This window comes from Nannospalax galili, unplaced genomic scaffold, assembly GCF_000622305.1.
Source record: "Nannospalax galili isolate Female #2095 unplaced genomic scaffold, S.galili_v1.0 scaffold188, whole genome shotgun sequence".
NCBI lineage: Eukaryota > Metazoa > Chordata > Mammalia > Rodentia > Spalacidae > Nannospalax > Nannospalax galili.
The window spans coordinates 4634774-4651319 of NW_008360325.1; the positions used below are offsets into that span (position 1 = coordinate 4634774).

The 16546-nt window shown below is 51.6% G+C and overlaps 1 protein-coding gene across 2 annotated transcripts in view; it reads right to left on the minus strand.

Moving 5' to 3' along the window:
* Positions 1-243: 243 nt before the first annotated feature.
* LOC103727655 (cholesterol 24-hydroxylase) overlaps positions 244-16546 on the minus strand; it is a 36354-nt gene continuing 20051 nt past the window's right edge. Inside the window, exons 6-15 of one of the 2 annotated variants that reach the window (XM_008825633.1) lie at positions 12243-12381; positions 11525-11635; positions 10634-10784; positions 10405-10467; positions 7318-7390; positions 4239-4323; positions 3568-3678; positions 1818-1906; positions 1155-1221; positions 244-954 (exon numbers count right to left, since the gene is read on the minus strand). In XM_008825633.1, coding sequence (XP_008823855.1) covers positions 784-954; positions 1155-1221; positions 1818-1906; positions 3568-3678; positions 4239-4323; positions 7318-7390; positions 10405-10467; positions 10634-10784; positions 11525-11635; positions 12243-12381 — 1060 coding nt within the window. In that variant the 3' untranslated portion in view covers positions 244-783. Of the gene's footprint in view, positions 955-1154; positions 1222-1817; positions 1910-3567; positions 3679-4238; positions 4324-7317; positions 7391-10404; positions 10468-10633; positions 10785-11524; positions 11636-12242; positions 12382-16546 lie in introns of both variants that reach the window. The other variant, XM_017796232.1, reaches the window with a different exon arrangement.

The following is a 16546-nucleotide window of genomic DNA, read 5'->3' on the forward strand; positions in this document are numbered from 1 at the left end:
CTCAGCACTTTGAAGCACAGCCTTATAAGAGGAACAGGAAACTGGCTTCTGACAACATGGGCCCTTCTGGTAACGGACAGGCTTCTTACAAGGTGGTATTGTCTGGGCTTCTCTAACGTCATTTGTAAACAGGCAGCTTCCAGAGCTGTGCCAGCTCTTAGGGACCCAGTCATCATCCCCCTCAACCCCCCCAGGGAAGCAGACTAAAAGGAGAGCACCATGGCCTGAGTGGCCATTCGTTCATGCAGTCAACACACATTTATTGGGCATCAACTCTGTGCCAGACCCTGGTTAGCAACAGGGGGCTCAGAGGCGAAGCACACGTAGACCTTGCCCTGTGGAGCTCACAGCCTGGCAGGGCAGCTGGTCACATGAGCAGACATTCACAATACAGTGTGGTCAGTGTGTGTTAGAGGTAGCACAGGTGACCGAGGGAGCACAGAGGAGGGACCCTGGCCCAGCCGTGGGTGGCAAGGAGGGCTTCCTAGGGAAAGTGTCACTTGAAGATTTTAGGGAGTGAGCAAGAGTTAGGGTGTCTCTTCTGAGGATGTGGCCAGGGCAGAAGGTCAGATAGTGGTATTGGTGGCTGGGAGACAGGCAGGGCCCACCAGAAAGAACTGAGAAGCCAGCAGGTGACAGGAAGTGCTGAGGGTGTGAAGCAGGTGAGGGCTCAGGCCCACATGGAAGGTGGCAGAGGATGGGGCAGAGACACAGGTGGGTGGCCATGGGCAGCAATGGGGGCCAATGAGGTCCTGGCCCAAGGAGTCTGATCCTGCCTAATGCTCAGCAGGGTGGGGGTGGGGGTGCAGGCTGCCAGCCCCGGGGCCGAAGGGTGCACAGCACAGGGTCCAGTGGCTTGAGCGTGGCCTGCTCCTGTAGCCCAAAACGCTGCCCAGGCACTAGCCGGAACTCGATCCTCTGCAGCAGTTTGGCCATGACTACCTTCACCTCCATCTGTGTGTAAGGCATGGGGGGAGGGATAGAGAGGGAAGGAGGCAGGGGAGGGGACAGAGGGAGGAAAGCAGGCAGTGGAGGGCACAGATGCATGGCAGGGCCCTCCCTGCCTAGTTCTCCTCCTGTCAAGCAGGCCCAGCCTCATCCCTAAACCCCCAACCTTCAGTCACTCTGGGAGGCCCCAACCCTGTGTCTCCTACCTGAGCAAACTGCTGCCCGATGCATGAGCGGTGGCCCAAGGAGAAGGGGAAATAGGTGAACCTCGGCCTGCAGAAGAGAGGCCCCTCAGGGTCAACACAAGGAGCAGTGTCCACACAGCTCTCCCCTCTGTTGACCAACTCGGGGCCTGGGGGCACCAGCCATCCTTAGCAGACTTCTGAGCCCTACCACTTGGGCAAATGTGATGCCATTAGCTACCAACCTGACAGGGTCTATATTGAATACCCAGGAAGGGGCCTCTGTGCATGCCCTCTGTGCGTGCCTGTGGGGGATTATCTTAATTACATTAATTGAATGGGAAGACTGGCCCACAGTGGGTACCATTCCCCAGGCAAGACGTCCTGGACTATATATACAGGGAAGGCACTGTGACCAGCTTCCTCCAGCTCCTGCTCCCATGACTTCCCCCACAATGATGGACCATAACCTTGAACTCTGAACCAGACTAAGTCCTTTCCCCCTTATGTTGCTTTTGCCAGAGTATTTTATCACAGCAACAGAAAAGAAGCTAAGACAGCAGGCGGCCCAGTGTCTCTGAGCTAGGACATCCTCCACAACCCCTCTGAGGGCTGTAGAGACTGCCGGGGTCCGGTGGGTCCAGGCGGCTCAGCCATGCCATCGTGGCAGCATGGGGAGGGACTTACTTCGGTGCTCCTGGGCTGAAGCGGTCAGGGTTGAAAGTCAGCGGATCTTCAAAGTAGGTGTCCATTCGCCCCATGACGTAAGTGCTGAACTGCTAGGCAAAGGGGCTGGTGTCACTGGTTCCCAGGTCGTGCTCCAACCCACTGCAGCCCCTTAATGGGATGACTTGAAGCAGGGTGCCCCTTTCTACCTGCTCAGGAAGGTGTGACATTCCACTGACCCCCCCCCAAAAAAACCTCTAAGAGGGGACAGTGTGATATGCCCATGACCAGCAGGGTGTACTATGTGGGGAGCCACAGTGACACCTGTTTTACAGGTTCAGAGAGAAACTCAGTGACTTGCCTGAAGTCACACAATAAAACTAAGTGACCAGAGGCTCTGAGACTTGGTGGTGGGAGGTGATTCCTCCTGTTCCCTGGGGGCGGCGGCCTCTAGTAACTCAGGGTCACTTCGGTCTTCAAGACAGAGACTGGGAAAGCTGCATTGTATCACCTGCACCCGGGGTTCTCCTGATGGGGGCTGGTATGCCCTCTGTGCCCTCAACCTTTAGGGGTTGTGTCTGGCCCTGGAAAAGTGATACACCCCATAACTGGGCTGTGGGCACTGGCCCCCGCCTTGCCTATCCTTTCCTAAGCTGCCCACCTCACTTCTCTGTGCTGAGTCTGGGGCAGCAAGTGAGCAGCCTGAAGTTAAGCAAGCAAAGTGAATACTAGGTACGAGGTCAGGGGTCAGGGGTCAAGGGCATCAGCTATGAGCCAGGGATGTTTTCTGGGCATTATCCCGTGCATCTGAAGAAACCATGACTTGGGTACCATCACCCCGACCGCACAAGGATGAGCCAGGCACACAGGAACCTGTGGTGCGGGGACCAGGGAGCTGGAGCTTGTGTGGGGCCTCCTCTGCACACCTCAAAGCCCTGTCCACATGTGCCCTCATCCTGCCTGGCTGTCATTTCTTCATTACTCACTGACAGTTCCCCTGTGCCTTGTGGCTGCCTCTGCTGCTTGATCTTCTGTCTGGCACATGGCCTCATAGGCACTGAGTGGGCAGACCCACCTAGGCTACACACACCCACACACACCCACACACACACACACCCACACACACACACACGCACGCACACACACCTGAGGGCCAGGGGAGTGGCATGCAGAGATGGGTGGTGGGTTTAGAGGAGTTATTACAAGCGACGAACCAGTGAACACATGAAAGGAAATGCACAGACAGATGCCATGGACCAGTGGGAAGAGGTGCTGTATAGACAAAGAAGAGCTAAGAAAATATGGGGATAGTCACTGGAGAGATGGCTCAGTGGTTAAAGCGCTCACTATGCAAATGTGAGGACAGCAGTTCGGTCCCCAAAACCCACATAAATGCCCAATGAGGGAGGCTGCCCTCCTGTAATTCCAGCCCCAGGAAGGCAGAGACAGGATCTCTAAGAGCAAGCTAGCCAGTGAGACTAGCCATATCTATGAGCTCTGGGATTGACTGAGAGACCCTGCCTGGATGAATAATGTGGAAGAGCCATCTCAGATGATTCCCAACATCAACCACAGGCTTCCACATACATGCATACCACATACACTTCCATGTGTGCTCACATGTAAACATGCATACACACACGTATACCTCCCCCCTCCACACGGGGAAGTCAGTGCTATGACAGTAACAGACCCATGGCTTCCCTGACCTCAGGGAAGTGTCCCCACTGGGCTACCCTGGAGCAGGTCAGCCCGACCCAGGGCCACGCACCAAGAGAGGAGTGTTGCCAGGGACTCTGACCCCATCAATCAAGGTCTCCTCCTCCAGCAGGCGGAAGGTGCCCCATGCTGGTGGGTACAGCCTCAGTGACTCTTTGAGGACCTATACACAGGGAGATGACACAGGAAGTCAAGAGGTCCCCAGGCCAGTGGCAGCATGTACTGCTCCCACCCCATTCATTCCCAGTGCACACCCTGTCCCAGGATGGCCCAGAACCCCAGGATGGCGGTCCAACTCCTCATGTGGCCAAAGGAGGTTATTGTCAAGGACTACGTCACAACACTGGGACCAGAAGGCAGGGCTCCTCCCGTTACAGAGGGTGGCCTGGAGCAAACGGACCCTGCATTTGGTCAGCATGGGAGAGCCTGCTGAACCAGCCCCACAGTGAGAAGACGAGCTTAGGCATCATGCAAGCCTAGACTGGAGGAATATTCTGCCCCCCTCGCTAACGGCCTCTTTCTGACCTTAGCTACACAGGCTGTACACTAGGGTTGCAGGAGGAGTGTCCTTTCAGCCTGCTGTCATGAAGCTAGGGCAGCTGGGTCTCCAAAGTCCTCTCAGAGCTGCAGTTTGACAACTGCACGGGAGGACCCAGTGAGGCAGCAGGTCTGACTCCCTGCATCCCTACATCTGCTAGGAGGCATCCCTCCCTCACCACACACCTGGGATAGGTATTGCAGTCTCCCCAGGTCCTCGAAGTCCAGGTGCCTCTTGGAGCCAACAACTTCATCCACCTCAGCCTGTAGTCTGCCAGGTAAGACAGACAAGTTCACTTCTGGAGACAGACTCCTGCCCATAGCAAGGTTAAGAAGACCAGTAGGGGGCTGGAGAGATGGCTCAGCGGTTAAGAGCACTGACTGCTCTTGCAGAGGACCCAGGTTCAATTCCCAGCACCCACATGGCGGCTATGAACCATCCTTAACTCCAGTTCCAGAGAAATCCGAAGCCCTCTTCTGACCTCCGCAGCATTGCATGACACGGGTGCACTCACATACATGTAGGCAATACATTCATACACATGAAATAAAAATAATATATTTTTTTAAAAAGCCTGGTAGAAGGCAGATTGAAAGGCAAGGCATGGAGTTCTCACCAGCAAACATTGCCTGCCCCATTGTGAAAGGCAGCTAGCCAGGCCGCACCCAAAAGTAAATAGGAACCACATTCCTGCAGCCTTAAAACACTTGTTTGAAGCTCGCCCTACATGGGCTTGTCGGTGAGGATGCCTGTCATAGCCCGGCTGACAGTAGTTAGAAACAGTCGTATGAATGGTCCAGGGAAGATGCTTGGGTGAGCTTTAGGATGTGGGTGGTTAAAATAATATGCAGCCTTAGGATGGATCTGGACCACTCCACACCCATCAGGATAGCAATGAAAAAATATATAGAGGGGCTGGAGAGATGGCTCAGTGGTTAAGAGCACTGGTTGCTCTTTCAGAGGAACCAGGTTCAATTCCCAGCACCTACATGGTAGCTAATAACTGTCTGTACTCCATTTCCAGGGGATCCAATGCCCTCTGTACTTATACACACATAGGCAATATACTCATACACATAAAATAAAAAATAATAAATAAAATACTTTTTTAAAAAAAGAAAAATATAAATAGAATTTTTTAGAATGGAACCTGGGTCCTCTGCAAGAGCAGTCACTACTCTTAACTGCTGAGCCATCTCTCCAGCCCTATAAAAAGAAATTTTAAACCAGAAAAGGACACATGATGCTGAGCCATGGAGGAACAGGATGCCAGCTCCAAGATGCACTATCAGAGGGAATTGTGTAGCTGCCGTGGAAAGCCCCCACAGACGTTAAAATAGGAGCAGACATGGTGATTCCATCTCAGGGAATAAATCCAAAAGATCTGCGGGTGGTGACACAAGGATGTAATTGCACACCTACATTCACAGCACCACTAAGGGCAGCAAATGTGAGACAGGTATACAGAGAGCCTGAGGGCAGCAAATGTGGGACAGGTATACAGAGAGCCTGAGGACCCTTCACCATCTGGTAGATGGAGCAGGATCCAGTATTTCAAAAGAAGGAAGACCATGGGACTGGAGAGATGGCTCAGTGGTTAGGAGCACCAGGTTCAGTTCCCAGCACCCACATGGTGGCTAACAACTGTCTGTAACTCCAGTTCCAGGGGATCTGATGCCCTCTTCTGACCTCTATAGGCATTACACAACATGGGTGCATTTGCACACATACAGGTAACACGCTCACACACAAAAAATTAAATAAATAAACTTTAAAAAATAAAAAAGTTTTTAAAAATAAAGTAAAATAAATTTTTTTTAAAAACCAAAAAAATTAAAAATAAATAAATAAATAAAAGGCCATTCTGACCCAAGGCTCCAACATGCATGAACCTTGAAGGCTCTCTTCTGAGTAAACACAAACCAGGAACAGAAGGACAAATGGAGTCTGACGTTACTCACACCAGGCACCTGGGGGAGGGAGTTGTTTAATGGGGACAGGCTTTGGAGTCGGGAATATGAAAGGGTTACGAGGCCAGGTGGCAGCAAGGTCTGCACAGTGGTGTCAGTGTCCCTGGACTGTGCTCTTAAAAATAGTTCAAATGGGGGCAGGAGAGATGGCTCAGCGGTTAAGAACACTGGTTGTTCTTGCAGAAGACCCGGGTTTGAATCCCAGCATCCACATGACCACTAACAACTGTCCGTAACTCCAGTCCCAGGGGATCGACAGCCTCTTATGACCTCTGCAGGCATTGCACAACACAGGTGCACTTTCCTACATGTAGGCAATACACGCATATACATAAAATAAAAAAAATAGTTCAAATGTAAAACATTTCCCCAGAGCTGGAGATGAAGTCAGGGGGGACTTGTGCATGCTGGACAAGCATTCCACCACTGAGCACACCCTTAGAACCCCACTTTTTATATAAAGTGCAAATTTCTAATATATCTATGTGTGATATGTATTGATATTTTTTAATTTTTTGATTCATTTTTATTTTATGTGCTTTGCCTGCTTATATGTAAGTGCACCACAGGCATACAATGCCCGTGGAGGCCAGAAGAGGGCACTGAATCCTCTGGAACTGGAGTTAAGGACAGCTGTTAGCTGTCATGTAGGTGCTGGGAACTGAACCTGGGCCCTCTGCAAGAGTAGCCAGTGCTCTTCACCACTGAGCCATCTCTCCAGCCCCTGTATATACATATATATGTAAAATTCAATAAGATATTTTATATTCTCACACCCTCTTTCACTCTGCCTCTCACAATGGAGACAACTTATAATGCTTATAATTGGGGCTTGTCCCCCTTTCCAAGAGCTCCTGTGTCACCTTACATGGCCAGAGGGCTCTGAGCTTGGTCCTGTCTGTCACCCTGAAGGTGCCTGTCTGCAAAGGAGGCCCGCTGGAACCTGACCAGTCCCAGCACCATGTCTGCTGCCACTGTCTTTGGTCCCACCAGGGCTGGTGGCCAGCTGTGCTAGAATCTCTGTGCTCAGTGCCAGCCCAGAATCCGTGCATGGTAGAAGGGACAGAGCCATGGTTGTTGCTACCCTGAAGTTTGTGGTTTCGTGGCTAAAACAGACTTGATCTGGAGGAAAGCAGGGGCAGAGCACCCAGACCAGGGAAGAGCAAATGCAAAGGCCTTGGGGTGAAGGGAAGTAGGTTCCACGAGAGTTTCAGCCGTGGGAGGCGAAGGCACATGGTCCTTGGGACAAGACATCAGAAAAGCCCTTTGCCAACCCCGAGGGCAGCTTTCATACCTTGCCACAATCTCAGGCTGGCGAGACAACTCCATCACCGTGAAGGCCAAGTGGTTGGCAGAGGTCTCGTGACCTGTGGAGAAGAAGGAGAGCCACTGCTCTGGGTGGGACCATGGGGGCTCTGGGGCCCTAGGCTCTTGGTGGCAGCTGAGACCTCCCCTACACTGTTCCCCAATGGCTGCAATATGAAGGAGATGGTCCGTTGGTCTTTGCAAGTCATCTGCCCCATCTCTCTGCTTAGATGTCTGAAAGTTGCTTCTTCCCATCATCCTCCTCACAGCCCGGAGGGCAGTTGCCCCCATTTTGCAGAAAAGAAAAAACAAAACTAAGAGAAACTTGAAGTCAAAAGTGTTTAAGCCCAAGGTCCTGCCCTACCCAGTCTGTGGTATCCCGGCCCAAAGCCTTTGCAGCCCCAGAGGTCCAAGGAGGGATGTGTCCCTCCAATCATGGAGACTAACAGGGGAACTGCCCCAACCAGATGCTATGGGTCATCTCCAGAGGGTCAATTCTGAGGTTAGGCAGGATGCTGGCAAGTTGACAGTGTCAAAACCCTCGGGGGATGGGGGTGGAGTAGAGGGAAACTGTGTCTCATGAATGCTTTTGAGTGGTGTGAATGCTTCAGCAGGGGCCACTCACAGCCAGCTGGCACAGGGAGGTGAGGCTACCTGTTCCTGGGATCTCACAGCCAGGGTAGCTCAGGAATGACCCGAAGGACAGATGCAGTTATGACCATGGGCTACCTCTCTTCTATGAGCTGTGACCAGCAAAGCACCTCATCCTGGGTCCCCTGGTTCCACACAAAGGGCAGGAGATGGCACTTGCTCCCCCCAGGCGCAGGTAGATGGGATTCAGCATGGGCTGTGGGATGTGAAGGGATTATTCAGTCCTCAGTGAGAGATGGGGAGCACTGGGAAGTCCTCTCAAAGGGGGAATGAGACCTAACCTCTCCAGGACTCCCACCCTGGACTTGCCTCCAGTGCCAGAAAGGAAGATCTGCCCTTCATTCAGAGATGCTTCCTGCCTTTCGTCTCTGTGTATATGTATGTGGTGGGTGGGGTATAGTGGTTTGAATGAGAAACATCTCCAGAGCCTCAGGTATTGGAACGCTTGATTCCCGTTGGTGGCGCTGCTTGGGTGGTAGTGGAACCTTTAGGAGGTGCAGCCTTGCTGGAGGAAGCAAGCCACTGAGGGTGGGCTTTGGGAGTATGTAGCCCCATTCCATTTCCAGTTCCTACCTTTCATTCCATTGCTTGTTTAAGGATTTGAGCACTCAAGTTTCCTGTTCTGGCTGCCTTCCTCCTGCTGTACCGCCCCTGCCATGATGGATGTTTATCCCTCTGGAACCATAAACCCAATAAGCTTTTCCTTCTCTAAGTTCTCTAAGGTCGTGGTGTTTTATCACAGCAACAGAAAAGCAACTAATACAAGGACCAAGCCTCCAACATAGAAGCCTTTCGAAAAAGATATTTCATATCGTAAAAGCTATTGAGCTGGTCCTGTCACATGTACAAATAGGAATGTTCCAGGCTTTGGTGTGCTGTGCATTAAATAATTTTTTAAAAGCATGCACATTCACTGGGGAGATGACTCAGGGGTACAAGCACTTGTACAAGTCTGGTGATTTGAGTTCAATCCCTGGAACCCTTGTACGGTTGGAAGAAGCATGTGGAGGCCAGAGGTCAACCTCAGGTTTCATTCCACACGAGTCATCCACCTGATTTTTTGAGACAGGGTCTTTCACAGGCCTGGAGTTCATGGACTGGACTAGGCTGGCTAGTCATCAAGATCCAGGGATCCCCCATCTCTACACCCAGAGCTAGGATTACACGTGCATACCATCACACTGGCCTTTGTATGTGGGCCAGAATCCAGCTGGTGTCCTCATGCCTGTACTGCAAGCGCTTTACCAACTGAACCTTCCTCTAGTCTTCTGACCCTGTGTGAAGATGGTTCCCTGCAGTCCGGCCCCAACAGTCTCTGCATGGGCGTCTCCCCACCTGGACTGTATTAGCTACTTCTCTGTTGCTGTGATAAGACACCACGACCAAGGCAACTTATAGCAGGAAGAGTTTATTGGGCTTATAGTTCCAGGGGATTGTCCATAATGATGAGGGAGGCATGGGCAGGAGGTGGCTAGAGCAGAAAGTGGAGTGATCACCTCTTGAAACAGGCACAGGAAGCAGTAAGCAACTGGAAACTCTTGCTTAATTAAGCAAGGTTTAATTAAGAACTCTCAAAGCCCGCCCCCAGTGACATGCTTCCTCCAGGGAGGCCGCACTTCCTAAAACCTCCCCAAACAATGCCACCAACTACAGACAAACTGTCCAAATACTTGGAGTATATGGGGGACATTCTCATTCAAATCACCACATGGATTCAGACCATCCATGTGCCAGGCTCCTGTCCATTAGAACATGTCATCTGTGCACCTCTGCCATCAGACCATGACCTGCCTGTTCACCTGTGCCCTCCCAGTCCCCAGGTTCACTCATCTGCTCATTCTTGCTCTATCTGTGGGGATCCCTGCCACACAGGGCCTTGGGAATGTAGAGGCGTCCACACCAAGCAGCCCCACTATCATGAAGCAGGTAAGCTCCTGATGGGGGACACAGTCCCACCATATGAACACAGCCTGATAGTCCAGGAGGATTGGGCAGAGGGAAGGGAGGCTCTAGGCATGAGGATGCACTAGGCCATCTGTGGGGGCTTCCCTAAGGAGTGGGCATCTGCAGCTGGCTGGAAGGTAAGAGGGGGGCCCTCTAGATAGGCAAGGACACTCAAGAAAATGAGCAAATGAATGAAGTTTCTCAGCACATATATATGTGCCAATCTAATGAAGGCCTCCCCAAAAACCTGAGTGAAAGGGGGAGCTGGAATTCACAGCCAAGTTCTCCTGAGCCAAAGAAGCTGGCTTCCCAAACAGCCCCAGCCCCAGAGAGGTCACAAGGACTATAAGGAGACAGGCTCCTTTCTCCTGGGGCCAGGCCCGGGCCTGCAGGAAGCAGTGCTCAGGCAGCCCCTGAGCTTTCAATCAGCGTAAAGGCAACCCTGAACAAAATTTAGCCATCCACAGTGCAAGCTACGTACCCGCAATGAAGAACGTAACAAAGTTATCCAGCAGGACCTGGTCGTCCTGGGCTCCCTCTTCAGCTGAAAGACAAGGACAAGGTCAGTCCCATGCCAGCCCCTGCTCCCGGTCCCCTGGCTCCGAAAGCACCAATGGTTTTTGTCTTCTGAAGTTGGACTGTTGGACAGTGGGGAGGAGGACCACCCAGCCAGCCCCACCCCACCCTGCTCGCAGGCAAGCACCCAGCACCTTTGAGAATCTGCGTGAGGATGTCGGCCGGGACGTCCTCGCCCCTCTTCAGGGCCTCGCGGCGGCGCTGCACCCAGTCCTTCCCCACCTGGCGCAGGAGGCGGATGCTCTCTCGGATCTCCCGCAGCTGCTTTCTCTTCCCTGGCATGAACTGAATGAAAGCTCCAGGTCAAGGCGGCCCTGAACCTCCCGCAGCTCCCTCACCGCTCCCACCCCCAAATCCAGGCAGCAGCTTGCAGAGGGAATTCTAGAAAACAGGAAGCAGCCAGGCAGACCAGCTCAAGGTGGTGGGCAGAGTCCATGCCTGAGCTTCCCCCTCCGGTACCAAATCCCTAGAAATGATGCCCTGCAGCACTTAAGAGGAGAGGGCCTCCTAATGAGGCAGACAGGACAGCATGGGAAGGAGGATGCCAGGGCCAGGGGGACGTGAAGTGGAGCCAATGGCTGAAAGGATAGGGTGGCTGGGGGAGCTGCAAGCTCAGAGACTGAAGTCCCAGGGAACAGAAGGGAACCTGGACACAACTCCAGGAACCACCTTCCTCTTCTTCTTCACGTCTAGAATAAGGAGGTGCTAGCTAGAGCCACCACAGCCATCTTATGACGAAGAGGTGAAATGCTGAGGATGGTGACTTCCCACATGGTGAAGTCATCATAGCCAGAATGTCTGCTTTGGGGAGCATTTAACACAAGACGAAGGTTAACTCGTGACTTACATTACACTGTTCTGATTTTGTGCCTCTGGTTTTAGGAAACACATGCAAATCTGGATTCAAAAGTCATTTTGGACATAGCAGAATGTAAAACCCATTCTGAAAAGTCCCTGAAGGAGGTGTTTTAGCAGACACAGTGGTGCAGCTGTGGAACAGTCACTGGGGAGGAACAGAGGAGTACCTTTGCCAGGGTGTTGCGGGATGCGCTGATGCCCTCCAGCATGACCTTCACTGCCTGTGATAGGGGCTTCTGGGCACCCAGCAGCATGCTGGTCTCCATCCCAAAAGCTGCCTGTGGAGACAGAAGGGAGAGGTCGTGTCCTGGGGCCTCAGGGACAGCACATCCAGGCACATACTGCTAGAAACCCTCCTGACAGTGACCCAGGATGAGTTCAACCCCACAGGCAGTCCAGGACCTTGACTTCCTCCCTGGGCCAGATGCCTGGCCCCCCTGAGCTGCAGTCTTCCTCAAGGGTCCACACCCCACCCTCCCTCTGTTCACTCACAGAATAACAACAATAATAATTCCACTCGATGCCCTGCATGACACCTGCCTTCAGATGGGGTTTGGAGATATCTGAGTCACTGCCAAGTCTACTCTGACCAGTCCAGTCATGTCCTGTGGGTACGCAGAGGGGGAATGGAGACAGGGAGGCCTCAGAACACTGCCTTTGCCCTGACCAGCCCAGGCCACATCTAACACCTCTCTAGGTCCGTTTCTGCAGACTGAGATAGAACTCTGGTCTGTCTCACACTAGGTTGTTTTAAATAATCAAAGTAACAACATGTATAAAAATATACAGAGCGCAGAGAAGGGGAGGTAGGGGCAAGGAAGGAAGAAGAGAATTCTCAGCCCCCTGTGCCCCAACCTTTCCCTCTCCTCCAGAGCCACCTGTCACCTTGGCCAGGATGTCGATGGTGGCGCAGGTCAGCATGTCCTGCATGGACACGGGTGTCTGTCCATCTGCCTTGGCCTCCAGAATCTCCACCAGCTGCTCGGCCTTCTCATTGAATGTCTCCATCAGGCTAACCAAGGAGCTGGGGAGGCAGCACAGGAGTCACTGCCCCATCAGCCCTGGTTGGTACCCTGTGCCCTGTATCCTGCCTCTGCACTGAGGTAGGTGGCCCCTGCCAGTCTCCCAAACCCCAGACTTGGGGCTGGAGTCAAGGCAACTGAACTGACTCCTGAGGGGTCCCCATTCCCATTCCCTATCTCAGTGGTTTCATGGGTCCTCTGCCACTGTGACTCCCTTCATTCTGACTTCAAAGAGACATGACAATGCTGAAATTCTGGGGTCTCCTACAGCCCTAGGCACGGCCCCGTTGGCTCCTCTCCTGCTGTCTACTTGCACTGTCTACTCCCCTTACCTGCTCTGCCCAGACCACCATCTGAAGCCTTTGGTTTTCCTACTTCACGCCTGTCCCCAGGCGGTCAGTGCCCAAGTCTACATGGAACGTAGACCCCAGATACTATCTGCAGCTCAGAGCCTCCACATTCCCTGCCCTAGGCACAGAGTTTAGAAAGCTGTGTGGAAGGATGCACTCCAAATTCACAAAGCAGCAACTGTAGGAAACAGGAAGGGAGGAGACCGGCACTTTTCCCATTCCATACTTTGAAGGTTTTAGCAGGAGAAAGGGGTGTTTTTATAATTAAAAGTGTTTTAATATGAATTTGAGTTAAAGGTACATGGATATTCTTTGTCCTGTTTTTCAATTTTAAAATTTATCTAGAAAATTATTTCCAGAACAAAAAGTTTTTAAGCATTAAAAAGACAGCATGGAAGAAAAGAGACAAAAAGAACATATTTTTAATTAGGAAAGAAAATCACCTACCGATAGCTGGCTTCCACACGGCTTCCCATCAATAGCACAGGTGCCAGAGCCCCCTGCTTGCAGTGACCTACTCCCTGTTTGCTGCCAGCTAAACGGCCAGACCTCTCCTGAAAGCACCCCTCTGAGCCCTGCCTAGCCAACCCCAAACTCGGAAGAACCAGCTGCTCTTAGAAGTGTGAAAATCCACCCCTGGGCGGGGGATGCAGAGTCTGGCCCCTGCTGGCTTCTGCCCCCAGTGGTGCCCTCCTCTAGGAAACGGTCCTGCTCACATGCCCCTTCTGCCTGGAGCTCTCTTTGCTCCATCTCTCTCCCTCCCATTAGTACCTGGATCCCTGCCCAGCCTCCATATGGTCCACAGGACAGCATCTCTCGAGTCCCAATACACGCTCCTAATGCCCTTAATTTCTCTTCATGTGTTCACACAACTTGCTGGGATGCCTTATTGTGTCATCATTCTTTTTTAACAATCACATTCTGGTTGACAATTTGAGGATTAAGTGGTTGGCCAATACTGAGTCTCTTGCTTCTGCTGTAGGTACTGACTGGAGGGACAGAGGTACAGTATGTCCCAGTCCTCTGCTCTTGCTTTTTAACCTGTATTTATTTTGTGTGTATGTTTAGGTGTGTGTCCATGCACACAGGTATGCATGCCATAGCACATATGCGGAGGCCAGAGACAACTTGTGGGAAGTGGCTCTCTCTTTCCACCATGTGAGTTCTAGGGTTTGAACTCAGGCTGCCAGGCTTGGCAGAAAGTGCCTTTACCTGCTGAGCCATCTCGCCAGCCCCAACCCTCTGGTTTTTTATAGAAAGGACTAGACCAAGGTCTTCTAGTAAAAGTTAAATTTGTAGAAACTTACTCTCACAGTTTTATTAGCAGTGACATTCTGTGGGGATAACGGCTGGAGACAGAGGCCACCATCAGCTCCCATGTCTCCTTCATTGGTGACTTAGGACTTAACGCAGTCTCTTAATGCTTGCATCTTCCAAAGCCTCCTCCAAGGGCTAGATGGAGAGCACGTCTGTTAAAGGCTAAGGCTAACAACCAAAGCCTCCTCCATATATAATGTGGCCATTTACAATGAAACAGTAATCTCTAAGGTGGCATCTTATGGTGTGGTTAAAAACTAAAGATGTCTGGTGACGGCTTCTGTGCTGGTTTTGTTGCTGTTGTTGTTTTGTTTTGTCTTGGTTTTCTGTTGTTGTTGGACTTTTTGTTTTTGGGTTTTTTGTTTTGTTTTGTTGTTTTGTTCTTTTTTATCAACATGACGCACACTTAGGCACACCTGGGAAGATGGAACCTCAAATGAAGAATTTCCTCCATCAGATTGGCCTACGGGCATGTCTGTGAGGCATTTTCTTGATTTCTAATTGACGTGGGAGGGTCCAGCCCACTGTAGGCAGAGACATCCCTAGGCAGATGGGCCTGGGCTGTGTAAGAAAGGTCGCTGGGTAAGCCAGGGGAAGGAGCCAGCAAGCAGCGTTCCGCCATGGTTTCTGTTTCAGTTGTCTGGCTTGAGGTCCTACCTGACTTCCTTCAGTGATGGACTGTGACCTGGAAATGTAAGCTGAATAAACCCTTTCCTCCTCAAGGTGCTTTTGGTCAGTGTTTACCACAGCAGCAGAGCAGACAAGATCAGTTGCCCATTGTACAAAGGGCATCATGCCATGGAGCTGCTCCCTGAGCACTAAGGTGCCATGTTTTGTGCTGTATGTCTCAGCCAACGGAAACCTAAATGTGTGTACAGTATATGTGTGTGTATGTGTGTGTGCATATGCATGTGGGCCCATATGTGTGGGTGGGTCCCATGCACCCATGTATATGTGTGAAGGCCTGAGGTTAACACTGCATGTCTTCTTCAGTCACTCTCTCTCTACTTTATGTATTGAGGCAGGGTTTCTTGCTGAACCCAGAGCCATCTGTTTTGGCTGGTCTGGCTAGCCAGCTTGCTCCATGGATTCCAGGCCTCCATCTCCCACGTGCTGGGATGACACAGCCTCCAAGTCCACCAAGTTTTTACATAGGTTTTGTGGGTGTGGACATTAGTGGCAAGCACTCTACCCACTAAGCCACAAGCCATTGGGAACTTTAAAAAAAAATGCCCTGGAAAATTCTTAATGAGTTTAAGTGCTAATCAGACATGGGGTCCCCAGTGCCTATACGGAGCCACATCCTCTGGCTGTGCTTCTTTTTAACATTTATTATGTGTTTCTGTGTGTATATATGAGTATATGTATATGGGCACATGTGCAGGCATCAGCATACAAGTGGAGGTCAGAGGACAACCTGCAGAAGTTGGTTCTCTCCTTCCACCATGCGGGTCCCAGGAATCAAACTCAAGTCATCAGGCTTAGCAGCAAGCACCTTTACCCACTGAGCCATCTCACCAGATCCATCCTCTGGTTTTGATGTTATGACCACATGGTTAAAATTACCTAGTTGGAATCCAAGTTCACCCTATAACCTTGAAGCTTGCTGAGGGCAGAGACTACATGTGCTCATCTGGCCTGTGTAACAGGCTGTCACCGGCTCCCACAATGCCTTCCCATCCTCACCTCAGCAATTTTCCAGTGATCTTGAGACTCTACTAATCCCTCAGTTCCTGGAGGGCTTATGGTGGGCACAGGAGTCAGGACAGGGGTGTCTCTGCTTTCTGGCACTCATGACCTCATAAGGGAGATGGATGGGAGGGAAACCACTGCCTGGGTATGACAGAGCCATGGTGGGACATGAGTTCAGCCCTGGAGGGACATCTTAGCTGTGTATCAAAGGGGCAATGGGCATTCCCCAGTGGAAGCATGCCAAAGCTGTACAAACAAGAGCATGAGAGCTCCAGGAAGGTGGGAATAAGAGGCAAGCAAGATGGGGGCAGACTCAGGGTGAAGGGGTGACCTCCATCTTTCAGTCAACAAAGACTTCCAACCAGGGTATGTGGGGTAGGGAGGAACAGGCCTGAGTTTTAGAGAGATCTCTCCAGAGTAGCAAAAAGGGTTCACTGGAGGAGGGAGACAGGGGCTGGAAGGCTGTGGAAGAGGCTGCACAGCAGCTCAGGAGAGGATACTTACACAGAACCTACAGGTTACATATTCCAGAATCACCTCACATCCAAGAAACTTGGATGATCCCCACCTTAACCCTGTGAGACAAATTAACACGACCAGCATGGGGCAGACCATCACCATGCATCCTCAGAAGGCAGACCTGAGCCTCATCCCAAAGTGATCGTAGACATGCCCAGGCCAAAGGACAGTGTGCCCAGCTGGCCTGGCCAAGACTATGGAGCAACCAGGAACAGTCCTAGAATGTGGAGGCTAAAGGTCCAAGGCTGTGAAGTAGAGCAAGTGAACCTGAACTGGACCTTAGGGGAAA